Genomic DNA, 18,791 nt, shown 5'->3' on the forward strand with positions numbered 1-18,791 from the left:
CTCACCCCCTAGCAAAATGTTGGCCCAGGACAGAGCCACCCACCCCGAACCCCCACGAAAATTCAGTGACGGGTGTCTGGGGTTCAAGGTTGAGCCGCTGCGGTGCGACCCTCATTTGGACAATGCCAGTCCCATAAGCAGATGCACTGACAGAAATCGCACATATCAGATCCTTCATGGCACATACATACTTACACGATCTTCTCTAGAACCGTAGAGCTGGAATAGTAATTATTTTCCAGTGCATTCCATCCCTGCGCACTCCCATTTGGGGTGGCAATTGTAACGGCACCCACCCCTATATCGTACCTACACCCTGTATATCCTTCACATCCGGGTGAATCATTCAGCGCCTGCTTTTATCCCTCCTTGCCTTTCTTTTTTCTTTTTTTTTTTTGCCAAAAATTTCGCAAAAGGGACGCAGCACGTGTCACTTTCACAAAATGCTGGAAAAGTACCCGAAAAATAGAGAAAGACTTCACATTGCAAATCCGTGATGAGTCATGGGCTTTGATTTTGTTGCATTTTCATTAAAAATTTCGAGTCAAATGCATTCGAGCAAATTGCATTCCACATTTCGTTTTCTTTTCTTTGCGCTGAAATGGAAATGCAATTTGTTGCGCTCTGATTACAGTCTCCAAAAAGCGTGTTAGGGTATGCTTTAGTCGGGCGACTTGGGGGGAAACACCCATTGGATACATTGTTTCTCCGAATTAGTATGTCTAATGCAGACCATTAAAGAACTTTAAAACCCAGTTATACATACCCGCCAGTCTGCGAGCAGTGAATTTCCCAAATTATTTATTCATTCACTGCCGCTGTGATCTCATAGATGATTCATTAATTGATGATATCAATAGCAGGCAATTGGAGAAGATGCCCAGGCATAAAGCTAGAATATCAGAATCTTATATGGCATTTGGACAGAACGAAAATATGATCTGTTAAGTGTGTTTGTCTTGCCCCCATAAACATCGCTTAGAAAAACACACAAAAATTCGATCTAGACATATGCAAATTTTGGAGAAAAGGTGGAAAAATGTTTGTTTAGGTCGGAGTTCGTAAACGAAACTCGCACTCAGCTGGTTTTTCCAGATGGTCCTCAACTTTTCCATCTCCAAACACCAGAATCTGTGAGCAACTTAGCAACAATAACGAATAACGAACTTAGGTAATAACTCTTTTGATCAAACGTTTTAGATCAGTGTCACAAGATCGTAACTCCCTTTCTCTCCATCACCCATTTGCTTCTTCTTCTCCTTTTTATAGAGTGCAGCGGTCAGTCAACGGTATTCCAAAATGACTTTCGCAAAAATTTGCCTAATAATTGAAAACTAAAAATAAAAATGTCACATTGTTGTTGTTGCATTTCATTTGGCGAGCGCTCACTGAAATTCTAATTAGCTAGTGAAAGTCATGTCTTCCTCTTCCCCTTTCTTTCCGCCTTTCTTCCCCGTTAACTGTTAACCGCTTTGGCTCGATCATTTTCATCTTTTGTGGCATTGTCCGTTTGCCGTTTTCATGCGCACAAACGGACGGACGGACAACAACGAATTTTGCCATTTGAAATGCAAGGGAGATACGGAGATGAATATCTGATGAGGATTTGAATGGACAACGGTTCGTCAGCGGATAAAGGAGAGTTACCTAATAGATCGGATATCTGATACATTAACGCATCTGAAATGCATTCGATGTACTTAGTTACCACATTTACATACCACACTTGCTGTGCATTAGAGAGTCTGGCCAAAAACTCATCGCCACTCAAATTGAGTGACCAAATTTGGAATTATTTGGCTAACAGTTGATTTCCTGAGCTAGTAAAACAGCGGATGCAACGCCATATAGAACACATATGTACATATGTATGCATGGATGTACGTATGTATGTATATCCCTAAAGCTACAGGTGAGGGTTTCCACTTTTGGGGATTACGTATGACTACGCCCACGATCTATGTACATATGTATGTATCAATTGTATATGGGCAACATTTTCAGTTTCCGCTTTTTAGTTTCAGTTTTTGAAAATAGTTCGTTACATTTCAGCACTCGCACACACAAGCACAGATACAGACAACATCGATTGATCAAAACAATTTGGTTTTCGTTGCTTTTGGACATTTGTTGGATACATTGTACGTTTTTGGGATAAAACCGATAAAAGCCTCTCTTTTTTGTTGTTCGTTTTCAATTCAAAATGCCAACGGCCAAAAACGGGCAGCGACAGCTCAATGTCAATGGCTTCAACTTATATACATACGGCATATACTATATAGCGAATACATATGTGCGCTGCTCGAAGCCCCAAATAAATTATACGAAATTAAATGAAAAATGCCAAAAACGTTGACATTGTGTATTGTGTGTTTGTTTGGCGCTCTTTCTTCCATGTTTTTTTTTTTTTTTTTTTCTCTACCAAATTTATTCGGATGTCATTTGTACGCATTGAACAATCCCATTTCGCTGATTTTATTATCGGCATTGCGAAAGTGATAAGTCGCCCAAATATCGGGTAATACTCGAATATAGCAGGGATCCATTTGAATTCTTCCGTCAGCAACCGACTTTCAAACCAAAAGAGTTCTCTTGCGAATGTGTGTCTCCGTTTGTAAACTGTTTCTTCTACCAGCATTTTCATTTGTTAAACACACCTGGGGTTAGTGCGATAGAAACGAGGCATAAGCTTTAACTTTAAGACCTCAATCTTGGCCCATATGCGCGTGGAATGCAGTTCACGTAGTGACGAAGCGCACCACGAAAATATGAAAATCTGCTGTGGTTCGATCGTAACTTTATCTTTAGTATTTATAGCAATTTTGCCATAGAACGTCATGTGTTGATGGGTCTGAGTCCCGCAGCTTGACTGTTATCTCAAGTATTTTTTTGCAGCTTGGTGGGAAACGAGTTTTGCTTTTTTTACGGATCTTGTGCCGCTGCTTTGGCTTCTGTTTCTGTCTTTGCTTCTGTTATGTGTTTGCTTTCTTTACTCCTCGCGTTTCCATTCTCTTTCCAAACGACCTGGCAATTTCAAACGTAACTGTCAACAATGGGTGGTCTGTTCTTGGACTTTTTTAATCATTCCCCCCTTATAATACTCTAAAAAAAAGGTTTCAAGTCAAGTTTTGTTATATTTTCCCAGACCATGCATTAAAATGCAACCATTTTGCTCGAATCTCTGAAGGCAACCAAAGAATTTATAGAAATCTTCTATCTTACATTGTATTTTTTGGCGAGTGTACTATCTCTCTACTTTGTTGAGAGGCAGGTGCTTGTGCTTTTCAAGCGATCGCCAAACGGTTTCCGATGATCATGGCCATTATCGTCATTACGATAGCTACGTTCATAATCGTCGTTTCTGCGATGTTTGTGTGTTTTTATGCTAAACGGTGCTCCCGGCTCAATTATTTATAATTTTTTTCGTTCGGAGCGGGATTCGCTTTATATTTCTTTTATTTATACCCATTTCGTAGGTTTACCGCTTAACCCGTTTAACTTCTGCCCGTTGTTGGTTTTGTAGGTGGCGGTCTTCTGTTATTTTCTTGTGGATTTTGTTTTCTTCTCGCCTTCAGTTTGTTTGTCCCTCGGTTTTTGCTTGTTTTCTACTCATTTTGCTGTTTCATATGCAAAACAGCGCCAGCCAATAAGTGTACATTACGATTCGGGGTTGATGATTCACTTCAAAAACATGGAATCGACTTTGAGCTGGACGAAAGCCGAACTTGTGACTCATATAGTACGTAGATGCAAATATGTCAGTCAAAAGTTCCGGAGAGTGACTAGACGATATTCGGGGGTTCGGGAAAAAAAAAAACATTTATTTTAATCAAATTACAACGTTGTTGTATTTGTTTACAATACTTATAGTTTTTTGTTTTGGCAAGGCGTTTCTTGTTTCAGAAGATCAACGAATAATTAACCTATATGTAAACCCAGTTTCGTCTTGTTTTCCCACTCTCAAAGTCGACCCACTGTCATCTGGAATCCGGATGACTCACGATCTAGTTAAAGCCGCCGCGTCACTCCCACTTAACGTTGGAGCTATCGCCCAAGATCGGCGGCTATAGCGTTTCGGATCGGTCAGGTGGCACAGTTTGTGACTCAGCCAACTTACTTAGGCCGACTTATCGCCAAGTACGCATATAGTGTATACTCATTTTCAGAGCCCTCTTATCACTCTTATTAGTTAATCTCTGTTGAAATAAATAGACACTTTCGGCCACTTATATATTTCATTATTATTTATTGGCTGTGGGTAAATGGTAATGGTCCTACGTGTCCGTCAGTAAAATATTGCCTATGTGCCTGATAACAGAACGTTGGGCGCCAATGAAATGGTTTTCGAATCAACCCGCATGCGAGTGAAATAATATGGAAAAAAAAGGGAGAGGTTAAGGGATAAGGACCACAAGATAATGGTATGAGCAATAAGTAACAGGGTTTATTCTCCTGATAATGCAAATATTTTGGGCACTAGTGAAATCATGCGGTTGTACTAAGTTGTACACTTCTTAATCTCCGGGAACACACAATTCCAAAAGAACCAAATTTGATAAGCTACAGAGCGCATATTAAGATTCAACGAACAAAAATGTATTTATCAAAACAAACTTAACTTATTTCTACAAAAAGTACGTTGTTCTAACAAATCGGTGTTTTGATGACTAACTTTGCCAGATAAGAAGTTCAAGGAGCTGGCTTTTTTTTATCTTTAGCAGGAATTCGATCAATCAATATTGAACTAGCGGGCATTACTCAGTTTTTCAATATTTGTTGGTTTATACGGAAAGCTATTTATACACGTTAGCGCAGCGTTCGTTACTAGTTACAATTCCCTTGTAACAGCAGTTCCGCAACAAACGGTGTAATAAACTGCATCCCCTCACGTTTCACATAAATTTAAATATTTGCGAAACGCAAGCGATAATTTATCATACACAAACCTGTTTGCAATATTTCTGCCAAGTTCATTAACAGTTTGCATTAAGATTTGCAACTAAAATAAATCACTTCAATACTTTTGATTGAGCTGAAAACATTCAAAAGATTTTCGGATTGTAACTTGAAAACCCACACGGGCAGATGGAAAAATCCAGAAAATTTTCGACCACAAAACTAGTACTAGTACAAACGAGCTCCTCGCATGTCGCACCCACTGGAAAGTGGGCGGGGCGGGTCTAACTATCTGCTTGGCACGATCTGGGGCCTAAGTACCCCGGGCATTATGCTGAGTGCCCGATTTGGGGCCTCACGCAATGCTTTCCGCTTTGCGCCCGGCTCAATCCGGATTCCGGCGGACTCCCGGGGGCGGGGGCGTATATCTGTCGGGGATCTGGGCGTGGCCGGTCCTGGATGCACACACACGTGTGCCCGTTACACACCCGCAGCGGCTGAAAAAGCAAAGCTCACGTGTGCACTTTTCAATTTGTGTAATTAGAGGTGGAAAGCGGCGCGAAAAAAATGGCATCTTTATTTGAATATTTCATTGTCGGCAATGTTTTCTATACTCTTTTCATAGAGTTGTGTGCATTTGGAATTTTATTGAAATGTTGAAAACTCTTCAAAAGAACTTCGTGGATAATGAAGCCAAAAGAGATAAATTCAAGCTATTGTAACTCTGTTGTCACTGCATTAAATGATATGAAACTTGGTATGTGTATGTATTATAACCTTTTAGGACTTCATATAAAGTTTGAGAGCTCAAAACCAACACAGAGCAGGGTATTTTCGCTTCGGTCCCCTTATTGTTTTTTTTTTTTTTTTTTTTTTGTTTGGCTTAATTGACGCTGCTCTCACGCACACACATGCAGCACCCAGCTGATGGCAGTAGACCGCAACGGGCCAACCCTGCGAGAAAGCAGAAGACAACAGAAAAATTCAGAACCCCAGGAATGGGAATGGGAATGGGAATCCGAATGGGAAGTGGGTGTGCGTCGATGTGAGCCTACAAACAATAATACATTGCACAGTCGCCATGTGTGCAAATGTGTGTGCGCACATGTGTGTTTGCTTGCCACATAAAACCAGCATACACGCATATATAGAAAATTTCATTAAAAACCACTTTTAGGTTTTAGTTTTTGCAACCCACATTCTTTGTTTTCTATTTCGCTAAATACAGTAGAGACTGGCTTAACAGCACACAGAGTTCCAAGTAGTATGCGTATAATAATTCTACAGACATCATTAAGCAGAGCTCACTGTAAATGCGATCTCTGCGTAGTTACTTCACCATGCAAATATGTTGCTCTAACCTTATAAATGCAAGACTGAGCCAGAGGTTGTTTTGGCCCTGTTTTGGACTACGCCAAATTAATGTAACAAAATACGCTGGAATTATGTGCATAAAATTATGGATGGAGCGCAAAATGTTTCGCTAGAAGAAGAGTTATTTTTGGAGTCTTACAGAACTGAGCCGAAAATCGGCCAGCAAATTATGCGAAAGTAAGATTTTTCTTTGAACTCAAAGTTATTAGGTTGTGTAACTTTTTAGGAATCAAAATGCTCTGCTTAGGATCGCCTTGCTAATTTTATCCCAGCCTCACCGGCTTTAATGCCCCGTCTCCACTGCCGCTCGAGTAGCGAAGACTGATTACAAGTTGCTGCCTCCGCAGACCTCGGAACCCTCCCACACGTGAGACGGAGCGACGTGCGGTTTCGATACTTTTTTGCCCACATTTCTTTCATGGCCAGCTTGGAGCAGCTTCACTTGGCGCTAATCAGATGCGACAACAGCAACAAGAAGCACGAAAACCAGCTGCTGCAGCTGAACACAGCGAAAATACATACTTAGTATGTATGTATGGATGTACGTTCAACAAAAAGGCAACAAGAAATAAAGTCTCGCCAAAGCTGACGCCGCAATAAACAAGTCAAGAAAGCAACTAAAGAGTCGACGGAGACAGGTGAAGAGATGCGGAGGGGTCTGTCTTCCAGTATGGGCTATGTGGGTACAGTTGTGCTTACAACTATAGTGCCCGCCATTCATTAAGAAAATGAAACCCATTTCTATAGTAATATTACATCTCGACTATGCCAATACTTCTACTGAAAGTTAGTGGCTGTCGGTATTGACAACTATTTTTGTGGCCAGCGCTGTGCGCACGTCTTGCACCTTTCAGTCTGAGAGGCTGGTTCCCACTGGCCTCCCTATAATAGCACTCAATGGGTGTGAGTGCAGTGCTGTGTGTCTGTCTGGTGGCCCGACTAAATGACTCAATGAAACTTTTTTTCACCCTCCACAGTCAACTATTTTATTGAGCAATTGCCATGAGACAGAGGACTATAAATAAACCATAATGTGCTACCGAGAACTCACAGTTGGGCTTGCTTACATGGGTTACTTGGCTTAAAGACACCTACCTACTTATGCCACACCTAACCTAAAAAATAGAAATATATATGATTTTAAAACTATAAAAATTAAAGAGAAGTTCCAAAATGCGGTTTACCTATAGTCCATGTTCAAGAAGTTTGACTGTGGCAGGAAAGTTTAAGCAATTTAACCAGTTCACTGAAAGTTCACTTGCACATATTTATTAGCAGTAATTTATTTTGAAGAGTGCTATAAATGAAAATGAATATTGTTATAGTACATTGGATATTTCTATACTAATAACAATAATAATAATATAAGCAATAGTTTGGTTATGGCCACAGCAGTCTAGCCACCCACTGAAATTGAGTGAAATCTGGCGAAAAGCACGCAAAAATGCCAAAAACGAAATATTCATATCTTTCGCTTTCCCGCTGCGTCTGCAACTCGCGCATTTTCCGACTTTTGCAGACAGGTGGGCGTAGTTACGCCCCCACGACAGATGCAACTATGTCGGCAATGCAGTGCGATGGGCAATTAACGGAGCAATTAGCGCCATGGAATTTGGCGATTTAGCATTATTACATTAACATAAATTCGTGTTGGCATTTATGTATACGACTGATCGCGCGAAAGCAAGCACGATTAACTCCGAGTGCTACTATATATACATAGCTGGATTTTCATTTGGAGCGAAAGATCTGTTAATGGCCACAGTGGAGGCCAAAATACTAGCAACTTTACATATAATAGGTTCATGTGAATTCTTGGTGCAGTTTTTGTAATAAACCCCAATTTTTAGACATGATCTGGAGTTTTGGTGCTAAAAATTTGAGCGGTGCTGTTCTTCAATCCATGGCTGAGATTTCGAGATTTCTTCAAACGTTTTTTCGCCTTTTTGGCCAAACTAACCGTCCATGGCCTTGGTTTTCGGGTGCTTAACTCCCCCGACTGCAAACGCACGATCCAAACTTACGTACATCCCCTCTACATTCCACCCTCCCTTCCATCAACCACTTTTCCAACGTGTTTGTGCACGCAAACTAATTAAGACAAGCAATTAATGGCTGTATTTAATTTTTCCAATTGCGTTGCGATGCCGAAATGGCCAAAAACGCTGGAGTGAAAATGTATTTGCAACTTGAAGATGGCCAAAAGCGGTTAACTGCAATGCCAGCTGTTGAAATGCGAAGCAAACAAACATACATACGTACATACATACATAGTTATGAAAATAACGCGAAAAGGGGTGGGGTGGCAACCCTGGCGGTGCGTGCACGAAAAATAATGGAAATGGAAGAAAACCAAATGAAATGCGAAAAATGTACGAAAATTTTCACATTCAATGACCTTGACAATGGCTTTGGCCCAAGTCGCTCAACTTGTTTATTTCATTTACTTCGCTTGACGTGTGTGAGCGTAGAAAACGTGACGAGTTACGTACTTTTGGAGAAAGGTCGTTGATCATGGCTAAATGTTGTTGCTTTTCGCTTAATAGCGGTTTCAAAGTCAACATCAACGCGCTGTTTTTGGCCATTTCAGTATTTCTAGTTTCGATACCCCTCATCACCGTCCCTCCGTCGGATTCCGGCGCTCTTTCGAACTGTTTCCCTTCAAAAAAAGCTTTTTTTCTTGAATTCTGTGGCGCAAGGTTAATAGTGCCGAAAACCGGAGCCGTTGGCCCGGGGAAATTTCTGCGAGTTTTTTCGTCGCCTTGCCAAAAAACAAAAAGCAAACGATCGAGCAACGAACTTGAGAAAAGCAAATAGAACCAACAAAATGGGTATGATTGCGTTCCAAAGAGTAAATAGAATAGAATAGAATAGGAAAACACAAATGATACATACATATTTCTCAAAAAAAATTCACATTCATAAATGACTCTTTCCATGAATGGCATCAACTCTGAACCAAAATCTTTACAGATGCACCTATTTCTAATTTCCACTGTCACATAATTTTTCCAGATCTCGCTGCCTGTTATGTGGCCCACAAACCAAGACACGTTTTATGGCCATTAAAGCTGGCTGATCGACGCCAAACACCAAATACATAATGAATATGTACATTCGAGAAAGAAGCGATCAAAGAAGGAGGAGTAGGAGAATGCGGAGGAGAAGGAGAACGAGCTGATCTAGTATCTCTCCACAATCCAATGCCAACTGAACAACTGGCCATATTCGGAGCAATTTGAAGCCAATTTCCATCGCCTGGCGATCGCTCCATTCTTGGCTATATGTTTTTCACCGTTAGCCGGGGCCATTTCTAAAGACTCGTCTGCAAGATAAGATTGTGTCACTCGCTGTCGTCTCTCTTCTTTAATCGAAGAATGCTGAAGAATTTCGCGATGACGTCGGCGAGTATTTTGAAGAATGAGAATAATTTGTATTTGTTTGAACATCAGTTAGTGGAATTTTCTACAAAAACATGTTGACTATGATAAAGAACTGGAATTAAGTGGCATATTTTGCATTGATTTCCGATAACAATTGTATTTCAGTAAAGTAAAGTGTTTGTAAAATAAATACCTTTGATGTATTATTATTTTCCTATACTGATGATATTTTAAAGATGATAAAAAGCTTGAATTTCTGCGTTTTTCGCCGAACCCAGTGCATGTGCAATTGTTGTTTTATGGAATACTCGCAATTTTTGGACTGTCCTCTTTGATTTCAGTTTCTTGGCTTAATCAAAGGGCGAAATAAAGCCAAAAAAGCGAGATGGCAATACCGAATGCGGCAAAACGGTAGGGGATGGAGAGGGGTGCGGGGCAGCGGAAGGAAGAGTGGGGCGGGGCGTGGCGGGGTCTGTGGCTGGGCGCGACGTCACCGACGTTGGAGCCACTCCTTTGACCATGTGTGCGTGTGTGTATTCGTGTCTCGCCACTCGCCCGCTTGTTGTTTTCTTTTTATGCTGCGCTCTCTCTAGCGCCATCTCGCTCACGCATGCTCAACGCACCGCATGTTGCCGTTTCCTTTTATGCGTCATTTTGGCTCGAAATAGGCAATTATTTAAACAAAGATTAGTCAACGAAAACGCGCAAATAAATAAGTCTTCAATATGGTTACTTATTGCCATGTGTGTGCAGCCAACGATAGCAACAAAAGCAACAACACAGGCGGCTTTCCCTCTTTCACTTTTTTGTTTGCAAGCCGCGTGCGAGCGAGATGGCACGACCGGCAAACGCAATCACGCTGACGAAGTTTTGGCGAAAAACATAAAGGCGCCTGATAGGAATGCATTTTCAATAACAAATGCGATATTTAATATTGTTCGAACAGTTACATAGTTCGACTTGAAAAGACACACAAAAAAAAAATAAAACGAATTATTTTGAAGAGAATTAAGAATCGGACGCTTATCATTGGGGCAACAACGAGAAATGCTTACTGAGTCACAGCCTCTGGAAAAATGCCGCAAGCCAGAGAGAGAGAGAGAAAAAGAGGGAGAGCAGCTTACACCGCATGTGTTTGTGTGTGAGGCGTCTCTCTCTTCGTCTCTGTTGCGCAAACGCATAGACTGCACTGCAAATATCGATTACCTATTTTTTATGAATGAATATTTGCACTATTACTATTCAAAACTATTAAGAAACCAATCACTTCCAATAGCCACATACTTTAACACCTAAGCTATGCAACGAAATTATCAATTTTTGCAAAAATGCTGCATATTTAGGACCAGCATCATTTTTCAAATGCTTCTTGCTGTGTACTTTTCTCTCGTCTGGCAGCTGTTTCGCCGTTATTGTTAAAACCGGCTTTAGTAAGGTGTGTTTTTCACGACTAGTGAATGCCCTACTAGAGGATGTTCAACAGCTTAGGGAAAGAAGCGTGTGTTGCACATGTTTTTTTTTTATTCTTTTATAAACTTCATTGATCAATGGTCCCTCGAAAAACCAATTTGAAGTGCAGATAGCAATTTCTTATTGGAACTCAATGTCCTTACAAAAAGGTTGCTCTCAAACAGTAAACGTAAGCTAATAAGAATTATTACTGTAATGTTTTAATACCGCTGTACATTACCAACAAAACTACGAAAAAAATATGTACATACATTTGTTTTTGCATACAATGAGTAGTTGGGGAAAAAATGTGTAAAAGCACCGTGACCATCACAGCATAAAGATAACCAACTGAAGTATCGAATATGAGTAACCCCCAAGCTGAATCACATGCCACAACTGATAGGACCCATGGAAGTACACTATACATGGCGATATTCAAGACACACACACGCACGCACACCCAGTTGCACTTGGGCAGAGGAAATTCTCCGTAAATGAAAACCGAATCGGCGAACAATTCATACCCATATATGGTAAAAGTTTTGAACGCGACTTGAGAGCGGAGAGCATTGCGGCTGATAAGGTTTTAGCGCTAAGCGGGCTTTATAAAACGGGCGGCGGGACCAGTTTTCATATCACTACCGTTTGAGTTCTTGTGCTGTGTGGATACTCCTCCCGACACAAAGCCGCTCCATCAGCCAGCAGTCGTCTAATCCAGAGACACCAAACCGAAAGACTTAATTTATATTTATTTAATTAATTTTAATAAAACACACCAAATGTAAGTAGCTTCCCCCTTCCCACCAACAAAACATCATCGAACCACTCCCAGCAAGAAAATCGAGAAAAGCCGCGGAAAATGTGTAATTTTTTTGTAAACAAAACATTTTTTTATGTGCCAGTGCTGAAAGTGATCAAAAAATACTAGCCACGAGCTAAAGAGTTATTGTATTGACCAAAACTCCAAAAATACACAAGTTTGTCCCTAAATTGTCAATCAAAATCAAAACGTTTCGAAAGACATCAAAATTAACAAAACCAGGGTTTCAAATACCATAACTCAAGAATCAGGATTACAACTGCAGATTTCAGTATATACGAAATTATAAAACCAAAAGCAATTCAATAGCCTCAACTCAAAAGTTAGGATCTAATAAAGTGATAAAAGCCAAGCTCGCTGATGTGGGCGGGTCACGATTTCACCCAAAGATATGCCAAATTACGAATTGCAAATCAATTCGCCAACACTTTCTTTTTTTCCCACGCCCTAAGACACACCAGATCATCCATATATGTACATACATATGTATATGCATATTATAATCTATAAAACTAGATCAGGTTCTTGAAAATAGTGACGTAGGCAGCCGTTTTGGCTTAAGCAGAAATTTTTGCCGGTTTTCAAAGTTGTAGTTGCAAAAATGGAGAAAACCTTCGAGCAATCGTTCATATACACACACTCGCGTTCGCAAATAACGAGAGAGAGTGTTTGTGTGTGTGAGAGAGCGAAAGCCAGACGACGATTTGCTTTTCGCCTCGAAACATGACCATATATGGTCACAAAACTTGGCCACCGCAACTCAACACACCAGCGCTCTCCCTCGCACTCACAGCGACCACGGCGCGGAGCGAGCGAGACGGCGAGAGGGAGCGACGCCTACGGCGACGTCGACGCAGGCAGCTATTGAAAAACGCAGTTAACTGGCATTCAACATTCACCAGCCACTTTCAGTCGGTTCATTCCAGTCATTCCTCTCAAACCGTGCGGTCGCTTAGCTTAGCCTCGCCACTTGAGTTTACAGTAGTTTTCACGCCTTGAATTTGTTAAATCAAACTAAAAGGTAAAGTTTAACTGGCTTTTAAAAGTTTCGCGGCTCTTAATGGTTAACTTTTCTAGAGTGCATTTAGTGTTTTTCTTTTTTTTTTTTTATATATTAATTTCGAGTTCCAAGTAATGGCCAGCCGCCATTTTAAGGGCGCATACACACGACGCACACACAGGCAACTGTGCTCTCTTTGGCGGCTTTCTTTTGCACCGGCATTCGTTAAGTGCCGTCCAGAAGTTTCTCCCCTCCCTTTTCGGCATATTCGTATTGTGGTTTTAATTTTTCGGGGTGGGGCCTTTTTTTTTTTGTAACTTCTTTCAATTTCTTTTTACAATTCGATTGCAAGTGAAAATTAGTTTTTAGTCGGAAAAGTATTTATGCAGGAAATATTTCTTTTTTTTTTTCGTCAACAGTGTCATAATTTGCCCAAGATTAAAATTTTGTTCTAAAAAAACACAAGTGGAAAAGTATTAAAATTGCATTAAGTGTTTTTTAGTTGCACACGTTAGTTTTTTATGACAATTGTACTTTGGTAGATCAGCGCGGTCCAAGAAAACATGCAAATTCTCAGTTTTTTTTCCCATTTCTACATCGCCAAATCGAAAGTAACCGAAGACTAATGGCAAATCTGCATTTTTCCATTGCAGCTTACAAAATGTGTGACGAAGAAGTTGCTGCTCTGGTTGTCGACAACGGCTCTGGCATGTGCAAGGCCGGATTTGCCGGAGACGATGCTCCCCGCGCCGTCTTCCCATCGATTGTGGGACGTCCCCGTCACCAGGGTGTGATGGTCGGCATGGGCCAGAAGGACTCGTACGTGGGTGATGAGGCGCAGAGCAAGCGTGGTATCCTCACCCTGAAGTACCCCATTGAGCACGGTATCGTGACCAACTGGGACGATATGGAGAAGATCTGGCACCACACCTTCTACAATGAGCTGCGCGTGGCACCCGAGGAGCACCCCGTGCTGCTGACCGAGGCCCCGCTGAACCCCAAGGCCAACCGTGAGAAGATGACCCAGATCATGTTCGAGACCTTCAACACACCCGCCATGTATGTGGCCATCCAGGCTGTGCTCTCGCTGTACGCCTCCGGTCGTACCACCGGTATCGTTCTGGACTCCGGCGATGGTGTCTCCCACACCGTGCCCATCTACGAGGGTTATGCCCTTCCCCATGCCATCCTGCGTCTGGATCTGGCTGGTCGCGATTTGACCGACTACCTGATGAAGATCCTGACCGAGCGTGGTTACTCCTTCACCACCACCGCTGAGCGTGAAATCGTCCGTGACATCAAGGAGAAGCTGTGCTATGTTGCCCTCGACTTCGAGCAGGAGATGGCCACCGCTGCCAGCAGCTCCTCGTTGGAGAAGTCCTACGAGCTGCCCGACGGACAGGTGATCACCATCGGCAACGAGCGTTTCCGCTGCCCTGAGGCCCTGTTCCAGCCCTCGTTCTTGGGAATGGAGGCTTGCGGCATCCACGAGACCACCTACAACTCCATCATGAAGTGCGATGTGGATATCCGTAAGGATCTGTATGCCAACACCGTGCTGTCCGGTGGCACCACCATGTACCCTGGCATCGCCGACCGTATGCAGAAGGAGATCACCGCCCTGGCCCCGTCGACCATGAAGATCAAGATCATTGCCCCACCAGAGCGCAAGTACTCTGTCTGGATCGGTGGCTCCATCCTGGCTTCGCTGTCCACCTTCCAACAGATGTGGATCTCCAAGCAGGAATACGACGAGTCCGGCCCCTCCATTGTGCACCGCAAGTGCTTCTAAGAAGGATCGCTTGTCTTGGCAAGAGGATCGTACGGAGGATGAGAAGGCGGATCAGGATCGTGATCATGATCTTGATTCTGCTGGAGGAGGAGGAGTAGAAGTCGAGGAAGCAGCAGCGAAAGTGCAAGTGCGAGTGGTGGAAGTTTGGAGTGCAGCACAACAAGATCAACAACAACACCAACTACAAGATGAAAAGAGCGGAACCACCTGCACACCATCATCATTATCATCATCGTTTTGGGCGCGTGTTGTGTGGTTCCAGCGTATTAATATAATTAATTTATTCCACATGAGATATGATATGATATACTATGTATTTTTTGTTTTTTTTTTATTTGTAAACCTTTAATATAACAAGAACTACAAAAAATGAAAATGAGCGAAAATGCATATTCTGCCATTCCACACACACACCAACAACACCCAACACACGCACACCCACAAGCTCACACACACTAGCGGCATGACAAGGACATCAAGATAAAGAAGAACTTAAAGAAGATATTTCCCAAAGCGTAAAAAGAACACACACACATTGCAAAACACAAACAACACACTAGCGTTTTGTACAATTCGTCAGCAACCTTATGTATTATTTTTTAATTATGATGTAATTATAAACAAAGTGAAACAAAAATATGAAAACACAAAAAGGAAAATCAAAGCTGTCTTCTCTTTCCCCCGCTCTCTGCTGCTCTCCTCGCCCTCTCCTCTCTCACTTCTTTGTCTGTCTCTCTTCCACTTTTTTGCCGGCCGGCAAAATTACCCACACACACACTCACACTTGGCTGCAGTTTCGCGTGCGATATTCACACACATTCAAGCATACATACATATGTATTTTTTTTGATTTGTACACTTTTCTAATTGCATGCGTATCGATTGATAAGTTTACGCCTGAAAATGTTAATTAAAATGTGAAAATGCAACTGAAAAACTGATGAAATGAAACAACAACAAGCGAACAACTTGCTACATGTGTATTGTCTAACAACCGTTACTGCAACGGTTGTCTTCGGAAAAGGGTGAAGAGGAGGAGGGCACGAGGTCGACGAACTAAGCCTGCAAAGACCAGCGGCTGTCTCGCTCGCACGCACGCACGCATGCGGGCTAATGATGCGATTAAAGTGCCGTTTTAAATGGCCAAGATCCAAATAAAAGTCGAGATAATAAGGCAAACACGCTAACACAAATCGCTGGCATAGTTTCATCCGCCAGTTTGGCCAAAAGCAGCGGCTGCAAGCGCCGTTTATCAGGTTTTTCCCAAACATTTTCCATTCATGCGGCCAAAGAGAAGGAGCACACATCTTTCTATCTTTCTCTGACTCGCACGGGCAATGCAGTGCATTGAAAAAAGGTGGTGCGAATTGGAATTTATAGACTTACTTAATTCTCTTGACAAGTGCATAGATTATTATTTGAATATATTATTAAGAAACTGTTTAAGTATTAGCTCGACTTCGATATCATTTCTGCCAGTGTAATTATGGGCTCTGCTTGATTTGGCGCTCGGGTGCTACGGTAAAAGTCATCTTTCTGTGCTTTCTCCTTTGATTCTTGAACGGTTCCGTTTTTGTTGATCTCGTTGCTCTTCTTCTTGCGTTTCTAGCTGTTCTCCTTTGTTTTTGTTCGCAACGGATTTCGTAGCACCTTGAGCGTTTAAATATACATACATACATATATAAATATGTAGTTAGAATAATCAGTACGTCTCATTAAAAACATCACGAATTAAGAGTAAAACAATAAAAATATACAAAAACTAAGTATATATTAGTATTCTAGGGCTAAAATTGGGCATACTTGCGATTTCTATGTGAATATGATGCGAAATGTTAGCTTCCCCACTTTTTCTACAGGGTATCGCACTCTACGCTTACAAAGTGTGAGCCTACCAACTGAATATTCAGCGATGTGATCCCTTTTGGCCATAGGTCAGCGGCGCGATTGGCCGGATTTCAATATTCCCGCCTTGAGTCCGCCGTACTTCGCACAGAAGCACTTGGAGCAGCGACTGATATACGACATCGGAAACCCGGGAGCTCAACAACCGAACCACCATGACCATACCGGAAGCTTTCGAGGATCAGGAAATATTCGTGACCGGCGCCTCCGGTGGGTATTTATGACTGACTTAGCAAGATGAAGATTGAAAAAGATGATGGTGAATTAAAATACGTATATTGGTATCTCTGTGCAGGCTTCGTGGGCAAGGCACTGATCGAAAAGCTGCTGCGCTCCTGTCCAAAACTGGGCCGCATCTACGTGCTCATGCGGCCCAAGAAGGGCCACACAATTGAGGAGCGCCTGCAGCTGCAGTGGGAAACGAGGCTGTATGAACGGCTGCGCAGGGAACAGCCCGATGCCCGCTCCAAACTGGTGGCCATAGCCGGGGACGTGGAGCAGCTGGGCCTGGGCATTGGCAACGCCGATCTGGAGCGGCTGCGCAATGTCAACATTGTATACCATTCGGCGGCCAGTGTACGGTGCGTACATATATGGTCCCGGTTAGGATATACAAATCAATAATACATCATCTTTTAGCTTCGATGATGCCCTGAGCACGGCCATACTACTGAATACCCGTGGCACCCACGAGCTGGTCAAGTTGGCCCTGGAGTGGCCCAAGCTGAAGGCATTCGTCCACGTGTCCACTACCTACTCGAATCCGGGAGTTCTGGAGGTGGAGGAGCGCGTCTATCCACCGTTGGCCGACTGGCGTACCACCATCAAGTTGGCGGAGACCTACGACACCGAGATCCTGGACATCTTCAATCTCAAGTGAGTAGTGGAGTTGAAAGGAAACTAATATGCTGTATGATATGCACCTTGCAGGTATGGAAACTTTCAGCCGAACACGTACACCTTCACCAAAAGTTTGGCCGAGCAGGTGGTCAATGAGTACAGGGACAGGCTGCCCATCTTCATCTTCCGGCCCTCGATAGTGGTCTCCACCATTGAGGAACCCATGCCCGGCTGGGCGGACAACTTCAATGGACCCACGGGACTGCTGGTGGCCTGCGGCGTGGGCATATTGCGCTCCCAGAACTGTGATCCCAATATTGTGGCCGATTTCGTACCCGCCGATATTGTGGCACGCACACTGATCACCTCGGTGTACAAGTTCATGGGTGAATCGAAAACGCGGGCCAAGGACAGCGATCTGTACGTGGTCAACTGTGCCACGGCGAATATATCGCCGATCACCATGGGCGAGGTGATCGAGATCGGTAAGACGTTCATCCGCAAAAATCCCTTCGAGAAGACACTCTGGCTGCCCGGCGGCGGGATGACCACTTGTCCGGTTCTTCACTTTGTGCGCGTGAGTTTTGGTGTTGGCTTTCCCTACTGTCTATAATGGATTAACCATGTCAATGCATTCAGTTCTGCACCATGCACCTGCTCATGGCCATCGTGGTGGACACTTTGCTGCGTCTCTATAATGAGAAGCCCTTGTAAGTTGCAGCGGATTTGAAGGGGAAGTTTAATGTTTAATACGAGAATGCCTTTTCCAGCCTGATAAAGCTGCAACGCCGCATTTTCGCCGCCTTCAGTGCGCTGCAAGTGTTTGCGATGACCGAGTGGCACTTTCAGAACGACAATTTCCGGGCGCTGCACGATGTAGTTCCGGTCAACGAAGTGTGAGTGCCCTTTTAACATTACATTTCTTATAGATGTATCCCTTCTGATTGATCTATCCTTTCATTACAGCTCCACCTTTGGCTTCATGCAGCACGCCAACATCAACTACACGGAGTTCTTCCAGCACGGAATTCGCGGCGCCAAGGAGTTCCTCTTGAAGGAGAGTCCCGAGAGCAGCAGTGCCGCCCGCATTCGCGTGAAGATCTTCTACGTGCTGGACTTTCTGTGCCGGGGCATCGTCTATAGCTTCCTGCTGCGCCTGATTTTCCGATTTCTAGTGCGACTGTGGTAACCAGCCATCGAAGCCAACTATAGGAATGTAGTGCTTAGAAACATATACATATTCTCCGGCATTGGTTAATTCTGTTTATTGCATTTAATTGTCACTTGTAGTTAAATTAAAATCGGAATTTTATACAGCTGTGTTGCACA

General features: G+C 42.9%; 2 protein-coding genes across 2 annotated transcripts; both read left to right on the top strand.

Annotated features, from left to right (window-relative positions):
• Positions 1–11,742: 11,742 nt before the first annotated feature.
• Positions 11,743–15,233, top strand: LOC6612339 (actin-5C). Its single transcript, XM_002036813.2, has 2 exons — positions 11,743–11,886; positions 13,579–15,233. Exon 2 carries the CDS (start codon positions 13,587–13,589, stop codon positions 14,715–14,717), a length of 1,131 nt encoding a protein of 376 aa, XP_002036849.1. The 5' UTR covers positions 11,743–11,886; positions 13,579–13,586; the 3' UTR covers positions 14,718–15,233.
• A 1,405-nt stretch (positions 15,234–16,638) lies between these two features.
• LOC6612338 (putative fatty acyl-CoA reductase CG5065) lies at positions 16,639–18,783 on the top strand. The gene is made up of 7 exons (XM_002036812.2): positions 16,639–16,832; positions 16,918–17,203; positions 17,262–17,498; positions 17,553–18,039; positions 18,102–18,172; positions 18,233–18,358; positions 18,429–18,783. The coding sequence occupies exons 1-7, from the start codon at positions 16,778–16,780 to the stop codon at positions 18,649–18,651; spliced, it is 1,485 nt and encodes a 494-aa protein (XP_002036848.1). The 5' UTR covers positions 16,639–16,777; the 3' UTR covers positions 18,652–18,783.
• The last annotated feature ends 8 nt before the right edge of the window (positions 18,784–18,791 follow it).

This window comes from Drosophila sechellia, chromosome X (assembly GCF_004382195.2).
Source record: "Drosophila sechellia strain sech25 chromosome X, ASM438219v1, whole genome shotgun sequence".
In the NCBI taxonomy this organism is placed as follows: Eukaryota; Metazoa; Arthropoda; class Insecta; order Diptera; family Drosophilidae; genus Drosophila; species Drosophila sechellia.